We start from the raw sequence: 15,919 nt of genomic DNA, 5'->3' as shown, positions 1-15,919 counted from the left end.
TTTCAATTCAATGGTGAAGTCTGTTCCTTAGATAAATGAGGGCGACGTTCATATGATGAAATGCATGTTTACTTAGTTAGGTCGTGTCGGATGGGAAAAAATTTGGCTCTCAGTCATGAGGCACGTATCATGCTGTGCTCGGTCCGCGCGTCATGACCCAAAGCTAAATGTTATCCTGTTCGGTCCTCTCACTCTGTCAATAAGTATATAATATATTTTCCTTTAGTCAATTTTTGATTTGCTTTTAACAAAATCTCGCTCCAAAGGGAGACCACCCGGTCCTGAAATGGAAAATGCTGTGAATAGAGAATCTTATTCTCTTGCTGCTGGTCTGGCTCTGGGACTTGTCATGTTGGAGGTATTTCTTCTGCTTTCTACTTAATTAAGTTATGTGATTTGAGGAGGAAGTTGTGTAAAGTGTTTGTCTGGTTGTTGGTTTTAACTTATACCCAATCCACTTGTTATTCAGGATAATTTGGTTTTATCAACTAGGTTGGTAGCTTTAGAAACTCTTTAAGGTGGTAAATTTACATTATCAACTCAGTTGATAAGACCAAATCAGAACTTCTGAGGTGCGAGCCTTGTAGGGATTCAGAATTTTTTCTTTGTCCCATACTCGTGATAAGACGAAAGCGCACATATTTCTTAATATTTGAAATGTTTGTGTGTGTCTTCAGCACGGGAACGAAGCAGCCAGTGTGGTGGACCTCAAGATTGCTGACCAGTTGTATCACTACATGGTTGGTGGACAAACCAAACCTCAGGTCAGCTTAGTAAAATGATACCTATTGTTGTAAATAAATGGGTTAGACTGATTTTGTTATGAATTTAGCTTACTTTTGTTTTTTAAACATATTAATTTATGAATACTTGACAACCTCCTGTTATGTAATCAAGATTTCAGTGTACCTTTCCAGTTTTACTTTAGAAAGTTGTATCTCTTTTTGTAGTTGTCATTGGGTTTGTTTGTTGTTTGTTTTTTACATCTATTAAACGCAGATATTCACTTCAATTTCTTTTCTCTCTGAAGACTGGAACGCAAAAAGAGAAGTTCAAGTCTCCAAGCTATCAAATCAAGGTGATTGCACATAATTCAATGTTTTCTTTTTGCAAAGATATCATGAATTAGGTAAAAGGCAGGGCAAAATTTTTCAGACCTAGCGGAGGGATTTGCATCTATCGTGAACGCTCTTATAGGAGCTTCCTTCTCTGATAAGCCCTCGTTTAAAACTTCAAATTTCTAACTCTTTATAATATTTTTCTTCGTCCTGAGTGACCGCTGCAATCAGTTTGGTTTTGGTTTTGGTTTTGGTTTTGGTTTTGATTTCAGTTTCAGGATACTCATAAGAAAAACGTTCTGTTGTCTATGAAGTAAGTCTTTTTTGTTTTTTGTCACGTAGGAAGGTGATAGCGTGAATATCAATGTGACGGGACCTGGTGCTACTCTTGCTCTAGGACTGATGTTTATGAAGACGAAAAACACGTAAGTTGCTATCTAAAAGCTATTTCTCTGAAAAGAATACCGTATATTTTTTATCAATTAGTGCTAAGAATTTGGTGTTAAATCTAGAAAAAAGGTTCCAAAAGTTTCGACCAGCTGGTCGCCAATTTGTCCTAGAACTGAATTTTAATCGCTATGGTCAGCTGGGGATTAACTTGTTTTGTCAGTGCTTAAACTCCAAGATGTACAAATATCGTAACAAGATTCCATATCTCGGTTAATGAGAGACACTTCTCTCTTAGATCTGTCGCAGCATGGTTTGACGCTCCCGACACTCAGGTCCTGTTGGATTTTATTCGTCCAGATTTCCTCTTGCTCCGGGTAAGGTGCAATAGCAGAGCTCGCTGTGTATGAAGCGCGCGCGGCGAATCCCTATACATATAAAAAATGTCAGTAACCCATAAATCCGCTAAAATTTGATAGTGTTCGACCGTGCGATCTTACGCTCAAGGTACTACCTTTAGCACGCACGGCCAACTGCATTGTACCTTTCACCATTAAGCTCGCCAACACAGTTGTAAAGTCTGAAAACCCTAAAGCTTGATTTCCTAGTGATCGCTGGGATCACTGTTGCTGTGATCGTTAGCATTTCTATGGAGAATGTTTCGATGTGTTAAATCCTTAAGCTTTATCTACCGACGATTGTTATGATGATGAGGAAAATAGGTTCAGATTTATTAGGAGTTGCTTTAAGTTATACTACGAGATGATAAAGCCAAGAGACTGACACTTCGCATATACCTTATTATAAAGGTAATCTCTTAAGTTATTTTCAGACTCAAGCTATATTGTCTCCCGGAAGTAGTGTGTTTTAGAGGTTCCTGGAATGTTTTGATGAAAAACAAATAACTCTTGTGCAAAATGCTCGACAAAGGATCAGTTACTTCCTCGATTCGCCGAATACGAAAATGAAAGAAAATAGCTTTGTAATGGGAAAAGGAAGGAAATTAAATCCCCAAGGTTAATGCCCTCTCAGCTACAGACAGAAAAAGAGTTTTATCTTCTTATTTCACCATTGACGCTTATAACAATTTTGAAATCTTGTCAGTGGTCTTTGTGGTTTCTTTCTTGTGGTAACAATATTTATTAATTCTTCAGCTTCTTAGTCGAGGTCTGATCATGTGGGATAGCATTCATCCCTCTACAAACTGGGTGGAAAGCCACATTCCTGCGGTAGGTTTGGGATCACTTCGGCAGGTCTCACGGTACAGAGGTTTAAACGTCATGACAGCTTGTATAAAGAGCATATACCCATGTTTCTTCCTCGAATTTATGTACGGATGCAAGAACTCGAACAGAAGCTAAAAGGCATTAATTGAATTTAGAATGAGAAGAGAGCAAGAGTGGTGGACACTTCAAAAACTGTTCAAATTTTTATCACAGCAAAGAAATTGTTTGCTAACCATTCATATTCGTATTCGTATTCGTATTCTTCGTACGTATTCTTCCCACAAGGTATGCTGCTGGAAAATATCGTTCTGATCTTGCCGCAAATTAAGTTTGAGCAAAAGATTATAATTTCGTGGTTTGACATGTGAAATAGTCTAACATTTGCATCAGCTGCCGAAGTAATCATTTGGGTGGACCCAAATAGGTAGATCGTTTGCACATGTAGAGTTCGCCGTTTGAACCTGGTCTCAGGTCACATGATTTGCTGTTTTAGCTCATGAGGTATATTTATTTATTTATTTTTGCTAGATTGTTCATCAGTGCGATACCACTTCGGCTGAAAGTGAAGCAGCGAACTCAGACATCGACATGGAAAGTCTGAGGTAATTATCTCTTACTTATTACTGTGCTGTGTTTTCGCGAGATTTTTTTCCTCTAGCGAGATATGCGTGAAACTTGAGTTGCTAAAGTTTATGACTTAGGCGAATAGCACGGTCCACCATGAAAAATGCTCGAGCTTTAAATCCAGATGTATTTTGTGCTGTAATCTTTATTCTTAAATCTTTCATTAACTGCTGCAATATTCCTTAAGATGCAGTCCACTTTAAAAGTTCTTGCCCAGTTAGGTTGTGATACTACACACAAGTCGCAAGAAAAATTCACAATAACGCCAACTGCTCTTTTTTCGATAGCCGACGGATGCTGACCTCGTACATTGTCTTTTGAGCCAAGGTGGTGGTATTTTTTGTCCTTTCAGAAGCGTTAAGTCTCTGCTATATCAACTTATCGGTCGCGTAATTAATATAATTTTGATTCGAGACAGGCCAAATGGGAAATAAGGTTACTTATTCGATCGCTTGTGTAAGCACTTTATTCCTCCCGATTTAAAAAACAAGTTCATTGCTAAGAGGTGTGGAAAATGTACCATGTGAACAATGCAATCATTTTTCAGTACGTGAAAAATGATTAGTCAGTTTTTCAGTATTGTTATGACAGGTAACATCATGGCAGTGGTGGCAAATGAATTTCCTGAGCGACTTACAACATTCGACTCCTTAGACTCTGATAGTGACATCTGAACTCCTCTAGACTCTGATAATGACATCGATGGTAATCCGAGACTGCATTGATTTTCACTTCGCTCTGTGATTTGTCAAGAAATCTCGCGCCACTCTCGCGACAAATCAGATGCAAACCTAAATCACGGCTCGGTCACCCGCGTTTTCCCGCGCTTTAGATAGTTTAGTTTTACTTTCCTCTCTCCTGATTGGACGTTATGATAACTTTGGTTTTGGTTTTGGTTTTACGACATTGAATCGAAAATCGCTCTATCGAAATGAAATGTCAATCACTGTCAGGAACGGTGTTTTTTAAGGAAGATCACACCACACGATATACCTTTTCTACTGAGCCAGGCCAATTACTTTGACGAATTATGCGACGCGTTTCGTAAAAATAAAAACGCTTTCGTTTTTTTCGTTTCATCTAGTCAGGCGAAGATCAATATCATTGCCGGTTGCTGCATGGCCATGGGATTAAGATTTGCTGGTTCCGCTAATCAGGAAGCCTTCAACTGTTTGGTATGTGTAGGAAAGGAACTTACCATCGGTCATTTGCACGATGCTGTTATTTGACTACATCTACCAGGATCTGTCAAGTTTTGTTCTTTTGTGCAACAGTTTTGGACGGAAGTCCGTAAATGTTGCGAGAGGAGGGCAGCAATCTCCTTTATAATAAGGAGGTCATCATGGAAACTGGCAAACAGCCCTTGCCCAGTAGATCTTCATTCACTTTATCTCTCAAAGCCATCATGTTTCCTTTTCATGCCAAACGCTTATACACGATCAAGTTATTTATGTGGTCTAAAACGATGAGACATATCTCGATAAAGCTCAGTTGCAGATTATTTTCAAGTTTTGTGTTATGGTTTATTTTTCAGATGCATTACACTAAATACTGTAAAGATTTGTTGAGCAACAGTGCAGTGGAACAGGTGCTTATTCCCAATTCCAAGATCAATATAACAACTGTTGTAATGTTAATTCTCTTAAAATGGGAAACGGTAAAAATTTAACTCCCTGCCGCCAGGAACTTGTCATGGAAAGACGTGACACAGCCCTCCATCAGTAACGCGAAGAAATCCCAGCTGGCATAGGTGCAGGGTCTCTGTGTCTCCCTTTCAATTTAGCCGAATTTTACGTGGCCTATGTCTTGGGAGTCTTGAGAGGATTCCTTCTACAGCCTTACTGAATTAAACTTGTTTTTATAATTGTTAAAATTACTACCGTGTGATTTGTACTTTTAGGCTGGGAAGCCTACAGTTGAAACGTGCCTCAACACAATCCTCTTATCGCTGGCTATGGTAAGTTTTGTAAAAGTTGCATAGAAACATAGCCACGTGATCGTCTCGGTAGACTTCGGAAATATGCATCCAGGCTTTGGTCAGGGCTCGAACCTGGACCCTTCAATCCTGAGTTCAGTGTGTCAACATACACTAGCTGCGTGCCCCCAAATTCTTGGGGTATTCTGGTATAAAAAGACTCGAACGCTAAGTAAGTCAGGGGTGTAGGTTTTAAAAGAAATTGTGGTGCTGCGTTGGTGGGGTATAACAGAAAAATTTAGTTGTACCAACCGAGTTGAGGATGTGAATTGACCACTGAAGGTTGATTCTAGCCCTTCGTCAAATAGCATTTTCTTATTTTGGTTCAAAATTTTTCTCTCGGCTCGCAGGTGATGGCGGGAACTGGTAATCTCGATGTGCTTAGGATCGCTCGACAGCTGCGTAAAAGGCATTCCCCGGATGTTCCGTATGGGAGTCACATGGCTGTTCATATGGCAATCGGTCTTTTGTTCTTGGGTGCAGGAAGGTATCAACTGAACTACTTGCTTATTATTCAGTTTACCTCAAGAACTTTACCGCAACGTATTTGCAAAACTGAGCAATTGTCAATTTATTGTTAAAAGAAACTCGAGATTGTACATTTTACTTCGCTACCACTGATTGGTCTAGAAGACTCGCGCCACCTCCTCGATCAGTCAGATGCAAAGCTAAATCCAGCCGTGATTTGATAGTTGGCGTTTCCTCAAGCCTCATGCTGGTGAAAAGCGTTCAATTTGCGCTCTCCTTGGCATGTTGTATTGTGTATCTTTGTTCTCATTGGCCACTGTGTACTTTGGTTTTTTTTTTTTAAACTTAGTTAAAAAAGCGCTGTAAAGTTCATTCATTTTTGTTATACAGGTTCACTCTGAGTACCGATGGACCTTCCATTGCTGCGTTGATATGCGCCTTCTATCCCAGATTTCCAATCTCAAGCACTGATAACAGGCAAGTTAAAAATACTATAAGCACTGGTAATGCTTGAGAGACTAGATTTATGCTGAGGAGCCCTATGACCTGCATCGCTGTAGTTTATTTCGCTTTTTGTATCATAAAGTGGTCAGGGGTGTGGCCAGTCCTCCTGAGATGGACTCATTTCGTCAGCCTCTTCTTTGACAGTTTTGTCGGTACCCAGTTATGATCCTAAGAGAGGCATCGCGATAGCGAGTGTATGGCCCAAGAACACACCAAAATACCCTGGCCAGAGCTCAAATCCGCACCTCTCGACCTTCAGTAAGTTAACATTTTTGAAAGACATCTCGTGTGGTGCTATTCCTTGAACAACAGAGGAGTTGAAACACGTAGGGGGAGCAGGGTGTGACGCTCCACCCTACCCTGCAGGAGGCATTGTAGCATTATATCCAACTGTGGGAAGGCCACTGCATGAAGGGTAGGATCTAGCTACTGGAGGATTCTGTGGACCAACATTTTCAAGCTGATGCAATAACAGATATTATGTGTTAATAAACTTGGGTTGTCTAAGGACACAACACACTGACCAGGTCAGTCCAAACCCAGACCTCTCGATTAGGGTACTGGCCACTAGGAAGGAGTAAAGTTGCAGTTAGTTTTATGTCCTCTTTATCTACTTCCCAGAGTAATTATCTTTTCTCTTGGTTCTTAGCAAGGAGCACACAGAAATACCAAACTTAAATGGTCGAAAACTGTTCTGATTTTTGTAGGTACCACCTGCAGGCGTTCAGACATTTGTACGTACTTGCAGCCGAGCCTCGAGTCCTTGTTCCTCGTGAAGTGGACACAAACAAAGCCTGTCATGTTCCTCTTGAAGTCACGCTCAAGGCGAGGCCTTTACTTAAACCACCTTCGATCTATTAAAATTTAGCTGCAATGGCGAGGGTTTGGGTATCGAAACGAAGGGGACGAATAGACAGGCTTTTCCTGTTTCTTTTCTAGTTTCCTTTGTTTCCTGTCACCTTCGATATCAAACATATTTTCGAATAGTTAGGAACCAGTCATATACCGTCCAGGGAGGGGATGGGTCATAGTATTTTTGGGGGAATCTCATGGTTTTCGTATGGGAAATACAACCGCATAAAATGTATCTAAAATATGTTTGTATCATATTGTGTCAGGATAACATGGCATCTAATTTTGACAACACTTTTCCATCCATGGTTTTTTAGTTCTTATTTTGTCCTTTTCATGTCTTCCTCAATTTTATTCATATTAAAATTCCCAGAGATTCTAAGCTCACCATCTTAACTTTTTTTCAGGAAACGCAGTTTTACCCAGAGACAGTTTTAAAACTCACCGCGCCTTGCATTCTACCAGAACTGCAGCTTATCAGAAAGGTAGGCCGGCAAACACACACTTGAACACACAACTTGTTTGTTAAGGCTACTAGTCTTGACAAGTCACACTGAGCCTATAGAAGGCGTGTACATTCTCTTACGTCTTCAAGGTCAAAGCTAAAAGAACTTGAAGCGTTCTCGGGGAGCGTCACTTATTTTAGGGGAACCCTTCAGGGTATCTTTGATTTCGAAACTGGGCTTTGCTTAGATCTTTGACCGGGAATAGCTTTGCAAAGAAAAAAATCCACTCTATTTCCTTGTTAAACTGACGTTACTTTTTAAGGCTATTCCTCAGTTAGAGTCGCAACAATTTTATACTCATTTGACGTTTTTGCCTCTTTTTCTAGATATGTGTTTCGGGGTTGCGTTATTGGCCAATCACAATCGATTTGACGGAAAGCAACGACTCTTTTAGGTAAGACTTTTTTCAGAGTAAAACTGTGAAAAGCTCTCTGATTAGTCATTTACAGGAGTTGGAGGAATTTGGTTGTGTCACGATTTACCTGATCCCCCCTATGAGGCTATAATATTCTTTTTATCCCCTTTCCATTGGCCAGAGCCAATTATCCACATTCCCCCCTGATTCCCGTTCTGTTCTCCCTGAGAACCAGTAGATCTCCCCCAATACCCTCCCCAATACCTTCCCCACCCCCTCCCCTCCTCCTTCCTTGATGAATAAGGACTTGTCCCTTAGTCAACTGAAAAGATGTTGGAATAGAGTTTGTTGTTTGCTCTCATCCTTGCTTTAATAGTTTTAGTAAGTAGACGAAGTACTAATCTGTGGATGTTCAAATTCTCTTTTTCATTTTTGCTGTTTCCTGTTTTTTAACTGTTTGTTGTAGTTGTTATTATTTTTTTTTTCAGTCTACTAACTGCCAGTCAAGGAACTTTATTCGTTAAAAGAAGAACGGGTTTTTTATCTTATGCCGACGATCCACAGGTACTTAGTGCATAAAATGACTCTTAATTGAAGTATGTCCTCAACAGGCATTCTGTATTTCGTTATCTTACAAAGTTTCATCCAGCCAGGTGTAATTTGAAATTTGAAAAAAAGCCCGACTGGAGATATATTAATGGTCCCATTCGTACAAGCGTCTCAGCTATGAGCAATGTCGTATCTGACATGATCTGAGCTTCATCGACTTGAAAATTTCAGATGAATTTTAAAATTTGTGGAAAGCTTTATTGTGCAAGCGTCTTGAATTCTCTAGAATTAATGATAAACAGCAAACGTGTCTGGAGAATTAACTTTGCTGAAACATTGCTGTCCTCTTTCCAGGGTTATCGAAACATTCTTGCCAAGACATTTTCTGCCCAAACAGACCAGGTAAGAAACCGCTTCGTTGAAACAAAACTATTGATGGCTCACACGTTAAGCTGTGTAGCTCCCACTTTTCTGAAACCTGTTTGCTTGGTCTCCTTCTCGTTGAAATCTTAAGAGTATAATTTAAAGCTTGTTCATTTTAAAAGGCACTTTAGAATTATTCATACTAAGTCGCTTGTTGTATTGCTTTTCATGATAGTATCCAGCTAAACTAAGGTCTGTTGTAATATTTTAATGGAACTGGGCTTCAAAAATCTTTATATTACGGCATCGTATTTGATGGTGATGTACACTGTACCCTCCGTCTTGGGTACTCAAATTTGCAAAACAAGAAATTATGTTTTGATTTTTTTCTTCTTATATGCCAGATAGAAGTGGTACGAAGCTTTTCATCAGATCCGAATCTCATAGCGCTGGTGGAGTTGTTTGGTGACAAAGATCCCTCAAACGAAAGGGTGAGCGAGGCACTCTGTAGTTTCAACAGAACCATCAACAACGCCACATTTTAAGAAGTTTGAAAAAATTCTCCCCCCTCCCCCCTCCATAGCCAGTCTTTCGTTTTGATGCCCTTAAATTTCGGTTTGCTGTTACCCGTTTCTACTCCTGGGTTAATTAGCACTGTGAGCAAAGTATTTTGTCGAAGAAGGGAACTTAAAGACTGACCAAGGCTTTACCTGGGGGTTTCCAGAAAAGCAGGTTTAAGACGGTTTACCGCCGCCCCTGAAAACCTCTCACCACTGCTTTCCAGTAAGCTCTTGTGTTTGTGCGTCACCTTACGGCTCAGCCGCCTATTACATCATCAGCAGCCGCTTATGGCAACAGTTTTTGACACCCCTTTTCTACCCCGGATCTGTTTACAAAGTGTTCAGAGCGTTCCCCGTAGAGCCAACATTTCTCCTTATTGAGTTATGTACGCTATGTAATTGAACCAACTTTCGTCAGGCCTTTCGTCAGTTTTGAAGGGTTTTCAATTCCTCTACGTCGCCTTCTTTTTATGCCTTTTGGTTGTGTATAATTACTCATGATTATCGTATGTATTTACTCTTTTGCAGGAGAGGAGGTTATGTTCGTTCATTGCATCGACGCTAGTGGAAACTGTTACAGAGGAAAAACCCGAAGTTTTGCAGATACTGTTGCGCATGTGGCAGGTATTGTAGACCGCTACAGGGGGCGGGATGCGTCACGGTTTCTGGGGAATTCAATATCTAAGCTTAGCTTTCTTTTCTCGTGGTTAAATATCGTTTGTGTTGTTAATGAGTGATTGTTGTGTGTTTCGATTGTAGATTGTTCATAATTTGGAGTATGAACCCGACCCAGGCTCTGTCTGGCAGATGAAGCTGGCCGTAACATTCTACAAGAAAGTGTTCTCAAGAATGTCTATGCGCATGCGCAGGAAGGTATGCTCCGTGTAACAAGGGAGTGAACTCTCAACAAGAAGTAATCTACATCTGTCCCATTGTCATCGCAGATTGTCCACTATTAATAAAGAAACTAATTTTATAGTTGTCGGTACTCTAGAAGTCTAGTGAACTCTTACTTTACTCCACAATTTACTATTTAGTAAAATTACGAAATATGTTTTCGCCTGGTGCGATTTTAGGAATGGTGCTATGTGTTATTAACAATTCAACTTCAAGGATTTGATTTATACTTGTCTCGTCTTGTTGCCTCGCCTTTGCTCGCAAATTATTTGAGAGAATTTGCTCTCGTATCAAGATTTCTCGCTAAATGGTGAGAGTGTGTATTCTCATAACTCTTTTCTTGGGAAATGAGTTGATATTGTTAATAGAATTTACATGAACCGCGTGTAGAAGTGGGTGAAATCAGAGTTGATACCCTTTTGCCCAAAACCGTTAATAAGTTGCCAAAAACTGTCTTTTTTTTCTCCAATTCTAGCCTCTAATTAGTGGGGACTTCATTGAAGAATATAAGTTCCTTTTAGAAGAATCCATCGACCGCCTTATGAATAAAAGTAAGTTACGTTTCCTCTTCACCCAGTTTTGAGTGCGAACAAAGAAAGATTTTACCTCAAGTGATTGTTGAACGAGGTCAAATTAGACCCAAAATCTATCATCTTGTAGTGATTACTCACATTTTTTGGCGCACAGCTGTTTACGTGTATAAATCTACGTCTTTGAGTAACGTTGGTTCTTTGTAATACAGTCAAACCTGTATTAAGCGGTCAGCGACGGGGAAAGGCAAGGTGGCCGTTTAATATAGGTATCGTAGAATAGGAGCAATACTAAAAAAGATAAAAAACGCTACTTAATGTAAAGAAAAAAACACGTCGCTCAAAAATACTGCTAACATTGATTTCGGAAGAGGAATATGGATTAAATTTTACTTGAAATATTATTCTTAATTTTATTTGAATGGTTTAGCTTTACGTGACCGTTCAATACAGGTGAAGACAGTAAAAACGTGCCGTTGGGATTCACTCAAAGGTGACCACGCCTGCTCAAAAGATGTGACCGTTTGAATGGGTAAAATTACAGTGTTTAAAGGGCAACAAATTTGGGATTATTCAACACAGGGTGACCGCTTAATACGGTGTCGCTTAAAACAGGTTGAAGGGTATTTATCTTTCTTCTGTTGGCCGTTTTGATTACCTTGGTTTTGGCTGAACGACACTACAAGAAAAAGCGCTCTAATTTTGATATTTTTAGAGGGGAATGGGTGAAAAAAGGAAATATAGGTAAGCTGAAACATTGCTGTTTTTGTTTTAAAGATTCAATATTAGCAAAAGACTGTTATAGTGCTGAGGAACAAAAGCGAAAATTCTGTCCAGCAGTGTGTTGTTTTGCCGTATATCACGACGTCCCGTTGCCGCGCAGTTTACCGTCTTTACTCCAGCAAGGTGACGTTTGTAATTCGTTTTTCATATATACCTTCCTAGTTCGTTTCTTCATGAATTTTTTCTCCTTCAATTAATTTTCTCGCCTAGCTTGAATCCAAGTTTGGTTTTGATGTGAGTAACCCCTGAAGCAACTATGTTGTTTAAAAGTGTTCCGTAAATGTTTCACATTTCTCCTTTAGTGAGGACGGTAACACAGTTGTGGAACAATTTTGATTGTTATCAACCCGTTTTAAGCGCTAAAAAGGCAGTGGGAGCGCCATTGTAAACCAGTGGGCGGTGGAAAAAGAAAAAATTCTGCGTTTTCCTCAATAACTGGATAGTAGGCGGCTGCGTGTGTGGAGACTTTCCGCGTTACAACGCACCGTCCGTACGTCCTAGCATCTTTCTGAGACGAGGTTACGTTTCCTCCTGTTTCAGCGGTTTTGATGGGCTAAACTACCCCTTTAGTTCATTTAGGTTCAATGTAAAATTTACTGTAACTGCTGTGTGCTTCCACGCCAAGCCGTTGAATAGAAGTGAGGTTAAAGCTAACTCCATCTTGATATAAACATCATGACTTCAAATAAAAATCCCTTTGTTATTATTTGAGTTCCTTTCCTCTATCATTGTAAAGTCACTTCTAGTCTCGCTGCCGTTTAAAGGCTTGGTTGCATTTCACGTAACTGAACCAGAATATTGTCGGTTTTGCTTCCACAGGCAATGTTCCCAGTCTAGCAGAGATGCTGCAGGGTTCAGAAGATCTGCCACTGACATTAACTGCAATGCTGAGACTGCAAGCCCAAAGCTAGTTCCTTTCCTTGCTTTTGCAAAGAATCTATTCAACTGCGTGACGGTGGTATGAACAACAAAGAAAATGCTCTTTTTAAGTTGTAAACTTTCGGTTGAAATGCTCAGTTAAGCAAACCCGGTTGGTTAAGAAAAGTAAAGGAGTGTATTCTCGAGTTGTATTTTCTTGTCTGAATTTTCTTACTTGAGAGGAACTGAGAACTAGAGAAAGGAAGGAAAAGTCAGCGCTCTCTTCATTTCTGTTTTCCTTCTTTCTTTCACGGTCCGTTTTCATGCTTTCTTTCACCTGTTCCAAACAATTTGAGAAAATAATATGTACAGAATAAAACGTTATTTGAAAAAGTACACGGTTTGCAATTCTCCCTTTTTTTAATGCACAAGTCCGGAAATTCAAGATCGAATGACATATAATTATTAATGTAGGATTGAGAAGTGGCATTCGCCTTGAACATCCATCGATCATATGAGACACAAAGAAGTTCATTTACCTCTGAGCCTCTGCAATTTTTAGGAGGATTTGTGTTTACAAGATGAAAGCACCGTTTTACCTTTCCCCGAACGTGTGTCTTCAATATTTCTCTCTTTATTTGGTTGCTAGGCGTTCCGCTATGCATCACAGCCCCCTTACACCCCCTCTGCCAAGCCTTTTCCTCTACCACACTAAGTTCTATTCCTTCTTATTACTTAGTACTTACGGGTTTTATCCTTGTTCTTGTTGAATCCTTCGTCCTATAGACATTTCCCGTTTTGGACCAGATAGGTTTTCATTTGAGGTCTCCTGTTCAGCTAGTGGATACCCTCTGAGCTCTGGCTATGATCTCCGCTGACTTCGTTGTTTTTTTAGTGTCTCCAGTCTTTACCTGCCATCAAAACTGCGTAAAGATTGGAACTAGAGAATTTTAGCGCCATTTTTTGTCGAACAAACCAACATGGCTGCTACGATTAGAGGGAAAATAGTTTCAACGTTCAAATTACATGGCCTTTCGCTCAAAATAGACGCATCTAAATTCCTCGCAGAGGTTTTAGGTTCCTTGACTGAGGTTGAGTTAGAAGATTGGCTGGATAAAATTGTGGAGGGAGTCCAAAAACAACCACTAACCACTTCACTTGTCGACCGTGATGTAGTCGAACAGGCCGTTCAAGAATGTAGTCACACCGCTGAAGACGACAGCGATCACGCGTTTACCTTCATTGATGCTTTCAGCGTGCCAATATTCTCGTTTAACCCTGACAGAAAAAAGTTTCTACCGCATAACGATGTCAGTTCTCTTCACGCGCATAACCCGAACGCCAAATCCATGGTGTTCCGAGAGAGGTACAGAGTACTTCATCAACGAACCATGAGGCATGAATTATTCTCGCCGGTTGTAGAGGGAGCTAATCAGAGTCAAGTGGCGGAGAAGTTTGCTCTCAAGCCCGTAGAATTCCTACTAGGGAGTACTGCAAACCTGGGACAGATAATTGTGCTGGGAATGCTGACACAAATCAAAGAGGGCAAATATTATCTGGAAGATCCTTCTGGTGTTGTGGAACTCGATATGCGTCAAGCCAATTACCACACTGGTCTGTACACAGAGAATTGCTTCGTGCTTGCTGAAGGAACTTACGAAGATGGTGTATTCCGCATCAAAGCCTTAGGTTTTCCCCCAGCAGAGCCAGGAAAAGTGACCAGAAATCATTTTGGTAATGTTAATTTTTTCGGCGGCCCTTCTTCCACCAGTTTAAAAGCATCAGCAAAGCTTAAGGCCATAGAAAGAGAGAACCACAATGCAATGTTTGTGATCTTGTCAGATGTATGGCTGGACCAGCCAAAGGTTATGGAAAAGCTCCGAGCATTATTTTCAGGATATTCAACCATGCCACCAGCCATGTTCATTCTGTGTGGAAACTTCACCTCTGAGCCATACGGTCCTAAACACTATCACACTCTTAAAGCGTCATTCCAGGCTTTTGCCAAGTTGGTGGCAGAGTTTCCACCACTGACAGAGAATAGCCGTTTTGTGTTCATACCTGGGCCACAAGATCCAGGACCTGGAAACATTCTTCCAAGACCCCCAATCCCTATGGTTTTCACGTCAGCCATCACTGAAAAAATCCCTATGAGTGTATTCACTTCCAACCCTTCCAGAATCCAGTACTGTACCCAGGAGATCATTGTTTTCAGAGAAGACCTTGTGAACAAAATGTGCCGCAACTCAATCAATCTGTCATCAGACTTGAAAGACATCCCTGTTCAGTTAACGAAGACAATCTTGGCACAGGCCCACATTTGCCCTATCCCACCCCATGTCAGGCCAATTTACTGGACTCAGGATCACTCTCTCAGGGTGTATCCTGTTCCAGATCTGATGATTTTAGCCGACAAGTATGATCCATACACCTGTTCTAGTTTAGAATGTGTCAGTACAAATCCCAGCTCCTTTGCAAGGAACGAGTTTGCTTTTAAAGTGTACTGGCCTTCAACTAGGGAGATTGAGGACTGTAAGATCAGTGATTAATGTTTGTAAGAGGTGAGAGTACAATTCAGCAGAGGAATGTTGTGTAAAGTGAATTAGTGATCACAAATACTGGAAAAAAGACTGTATTGAACACAGTATTACATTACTTTGTAAATAGGAACCGTCTCATTTTGGGTGTACTTCTATGTTTCAATACAAAGTGGGAAAGTTCCCCATCCAGATGCAACTGATGTGAAGGAATAAATTTACTTATTGTATCTCTCAGTTGGTACATGTACCATGATTGGTCAATTTATTGGGCTGTTTATCACTGCATAGTGTGCTAAATTCAAGTCTGTTTGAATTAAAATCTTCCCCTTGTTATTTGAAACCTGAGATATGATAGATATCCTGCTAACCTAGTTTTGTTGTTCCCTACTGCAAACTAAGGAACATCAACTTTTTTGTTTAGATATTTTTGCATGCAAACTTTGTGCTTGAACTTTAAATTAGAGGGAAAAATTGGTCTGTAACTTACAATATGGAATAAGAAAAGGAGTTTTATAAAAGGTATATTAGACTGAATTTAGCAAGTTGAGAAACTTTGACTTTCTTATTGATGACAGTGATTTAAATAATGAAAGCCAAGGCAAGTCTTGCAGTGAAAAAATCTTTCCAGTGAAATCTATAGCATCTGGCATTTATGCTTGACTTAGATTCTAAGGTTAAAGTACTATGATTGCATTATTGTAATATAACGTTCATCCTCATAAAGATGAGTTGCATACTCTGCAACATTCAAGTGGTTAGCAATTGGTGCTTTTTCATGAACTGATTACCATGTCAAGGCGAATATCAACTGTGTGATTGTTTGGAATATTATTTTAAAGTCCTCTTTAACTTCAATTTCCAACCAACTGTGATTCCTGAATGAA

At 40.0% G+C, this 15,919-nt stretch overlaps 2 protein-coding genes across 2 annotated transcripts in view; both read left to right on the top strand.

Moving 5' to 3' along the window:
* The window catches only part of LOC113677667 (anaphase-promoting complex subunit 1), a 34,837-nt gene extending 21,949 nt beyond the window's left edge, over positions 1–12,888 (top strand). The window contains exons 38-60 of the mRNA XM_089212814.1: positions 267–358; positions 678–764; positions 1,031–1,078; positions 1,401–1,483; positions 1,744–1,822; positions 2,600–2,674; positions 3,200–3,273; positions 4,380–4,470; positions 4,830–4,883; positions 5,196–5,252; positions 5,621–5,757; positions 6,129–6,215; positions 6,950–7,067; positions 7,502–7,579; positions 7,927–7,994; positions 8,444–8,519; positions 8,859–8,906; positions 9,272–9,358; positions 9,956–10,051; positions 10,187–10,300; positions 10,800–10,875; positions 11,632–11,760; positions 12,457–12,888. Of these exons, the coding sequence (XP_089068940.1) occupies positions 267–358; positions 678–764; positions 1,031–1,078; positions 1,401–1,483; positions 1,744–1,822; positions 2,600–2,674; positions 3,200–3,273; positions 4,380–4,470; positions 4,830–4,883; positions 5,196–5,252; positions 5,621–5,757; positions 6,129–6,215; positions 6,950–7,067; positions 7,502–7,579; positions 7,927–7,994; positions 8,444–8,519; positions 8,859–8,906; positions 9,272–9,358; positions 9,956–10,051; positions 10,187–10,300; positions 10,800–10,875; positions 11,632–11,760; positions 12,457–12,548 (1,946 nt within the window). The 3' untranslated portion in view covers positions 12,549–12,888. The remainder of the gene's footprint in view (positions 1–266; positions 359–677; positions 765–1,030; positions 1,079–1,400; positions 1,484–1,743; positions 1,823–2,599; positions 2,675–3,199; positions 3,274–4,379; positions 4,471–4,829; positions 4,884–5,195; positions 5,253–5,620; positions 5,758–6,128; positions 6,216–6,949; positions 7,068–7,501; positions 7,580–7,926; positions 7,995–8,443; positions 8,520–8,858; positions 8,907–9,271; positions 9,359–9,955; positions 10,052–10,186; positions 10,301–10,799; positions 10,876–11,631; positions 11,761–12,456) is intronic.
* A 548-nt stretch (positions 12,889–13,436) lies between these two features.
* LOC113677660 (DNA polymerase epsilon subunit 2) lies at positions 13,437–15,354 on the top strand. Its single transcript, XM_027194500.2, has one exon. It carries the CDS (start codon positions 13,476–13,478, stop codon positions 15,042–15,044), a length of 1,569 nt encoding a protein of 522 aa, XP_027050301.2. The 5' UTR covers positions 13,437–13,475; the 3' UTR covers positions 15,045–15,354.
* The last annotated feature ends 565 nt before the right edge of the window (positions 15,355–15,919 follow it).

The sequence above is a fragment of the Pocillopora damicornis genome, chromosome 7 (genome assembly GCF_964200805.1).
Source record: "Pocillopora damicornis chromosome 7, jaPocDami1.2, whole genome shotgun sequence".
NCBI lineage: Eukaryota > Metazoa > Cnidaria > Anthozoa > Scleractinia > Pocilloporidae > Pocillopora > Pocillopora damicornis.
This window is presented reverse-complemented; position numbering and strand designations above follow the sequence as displayed.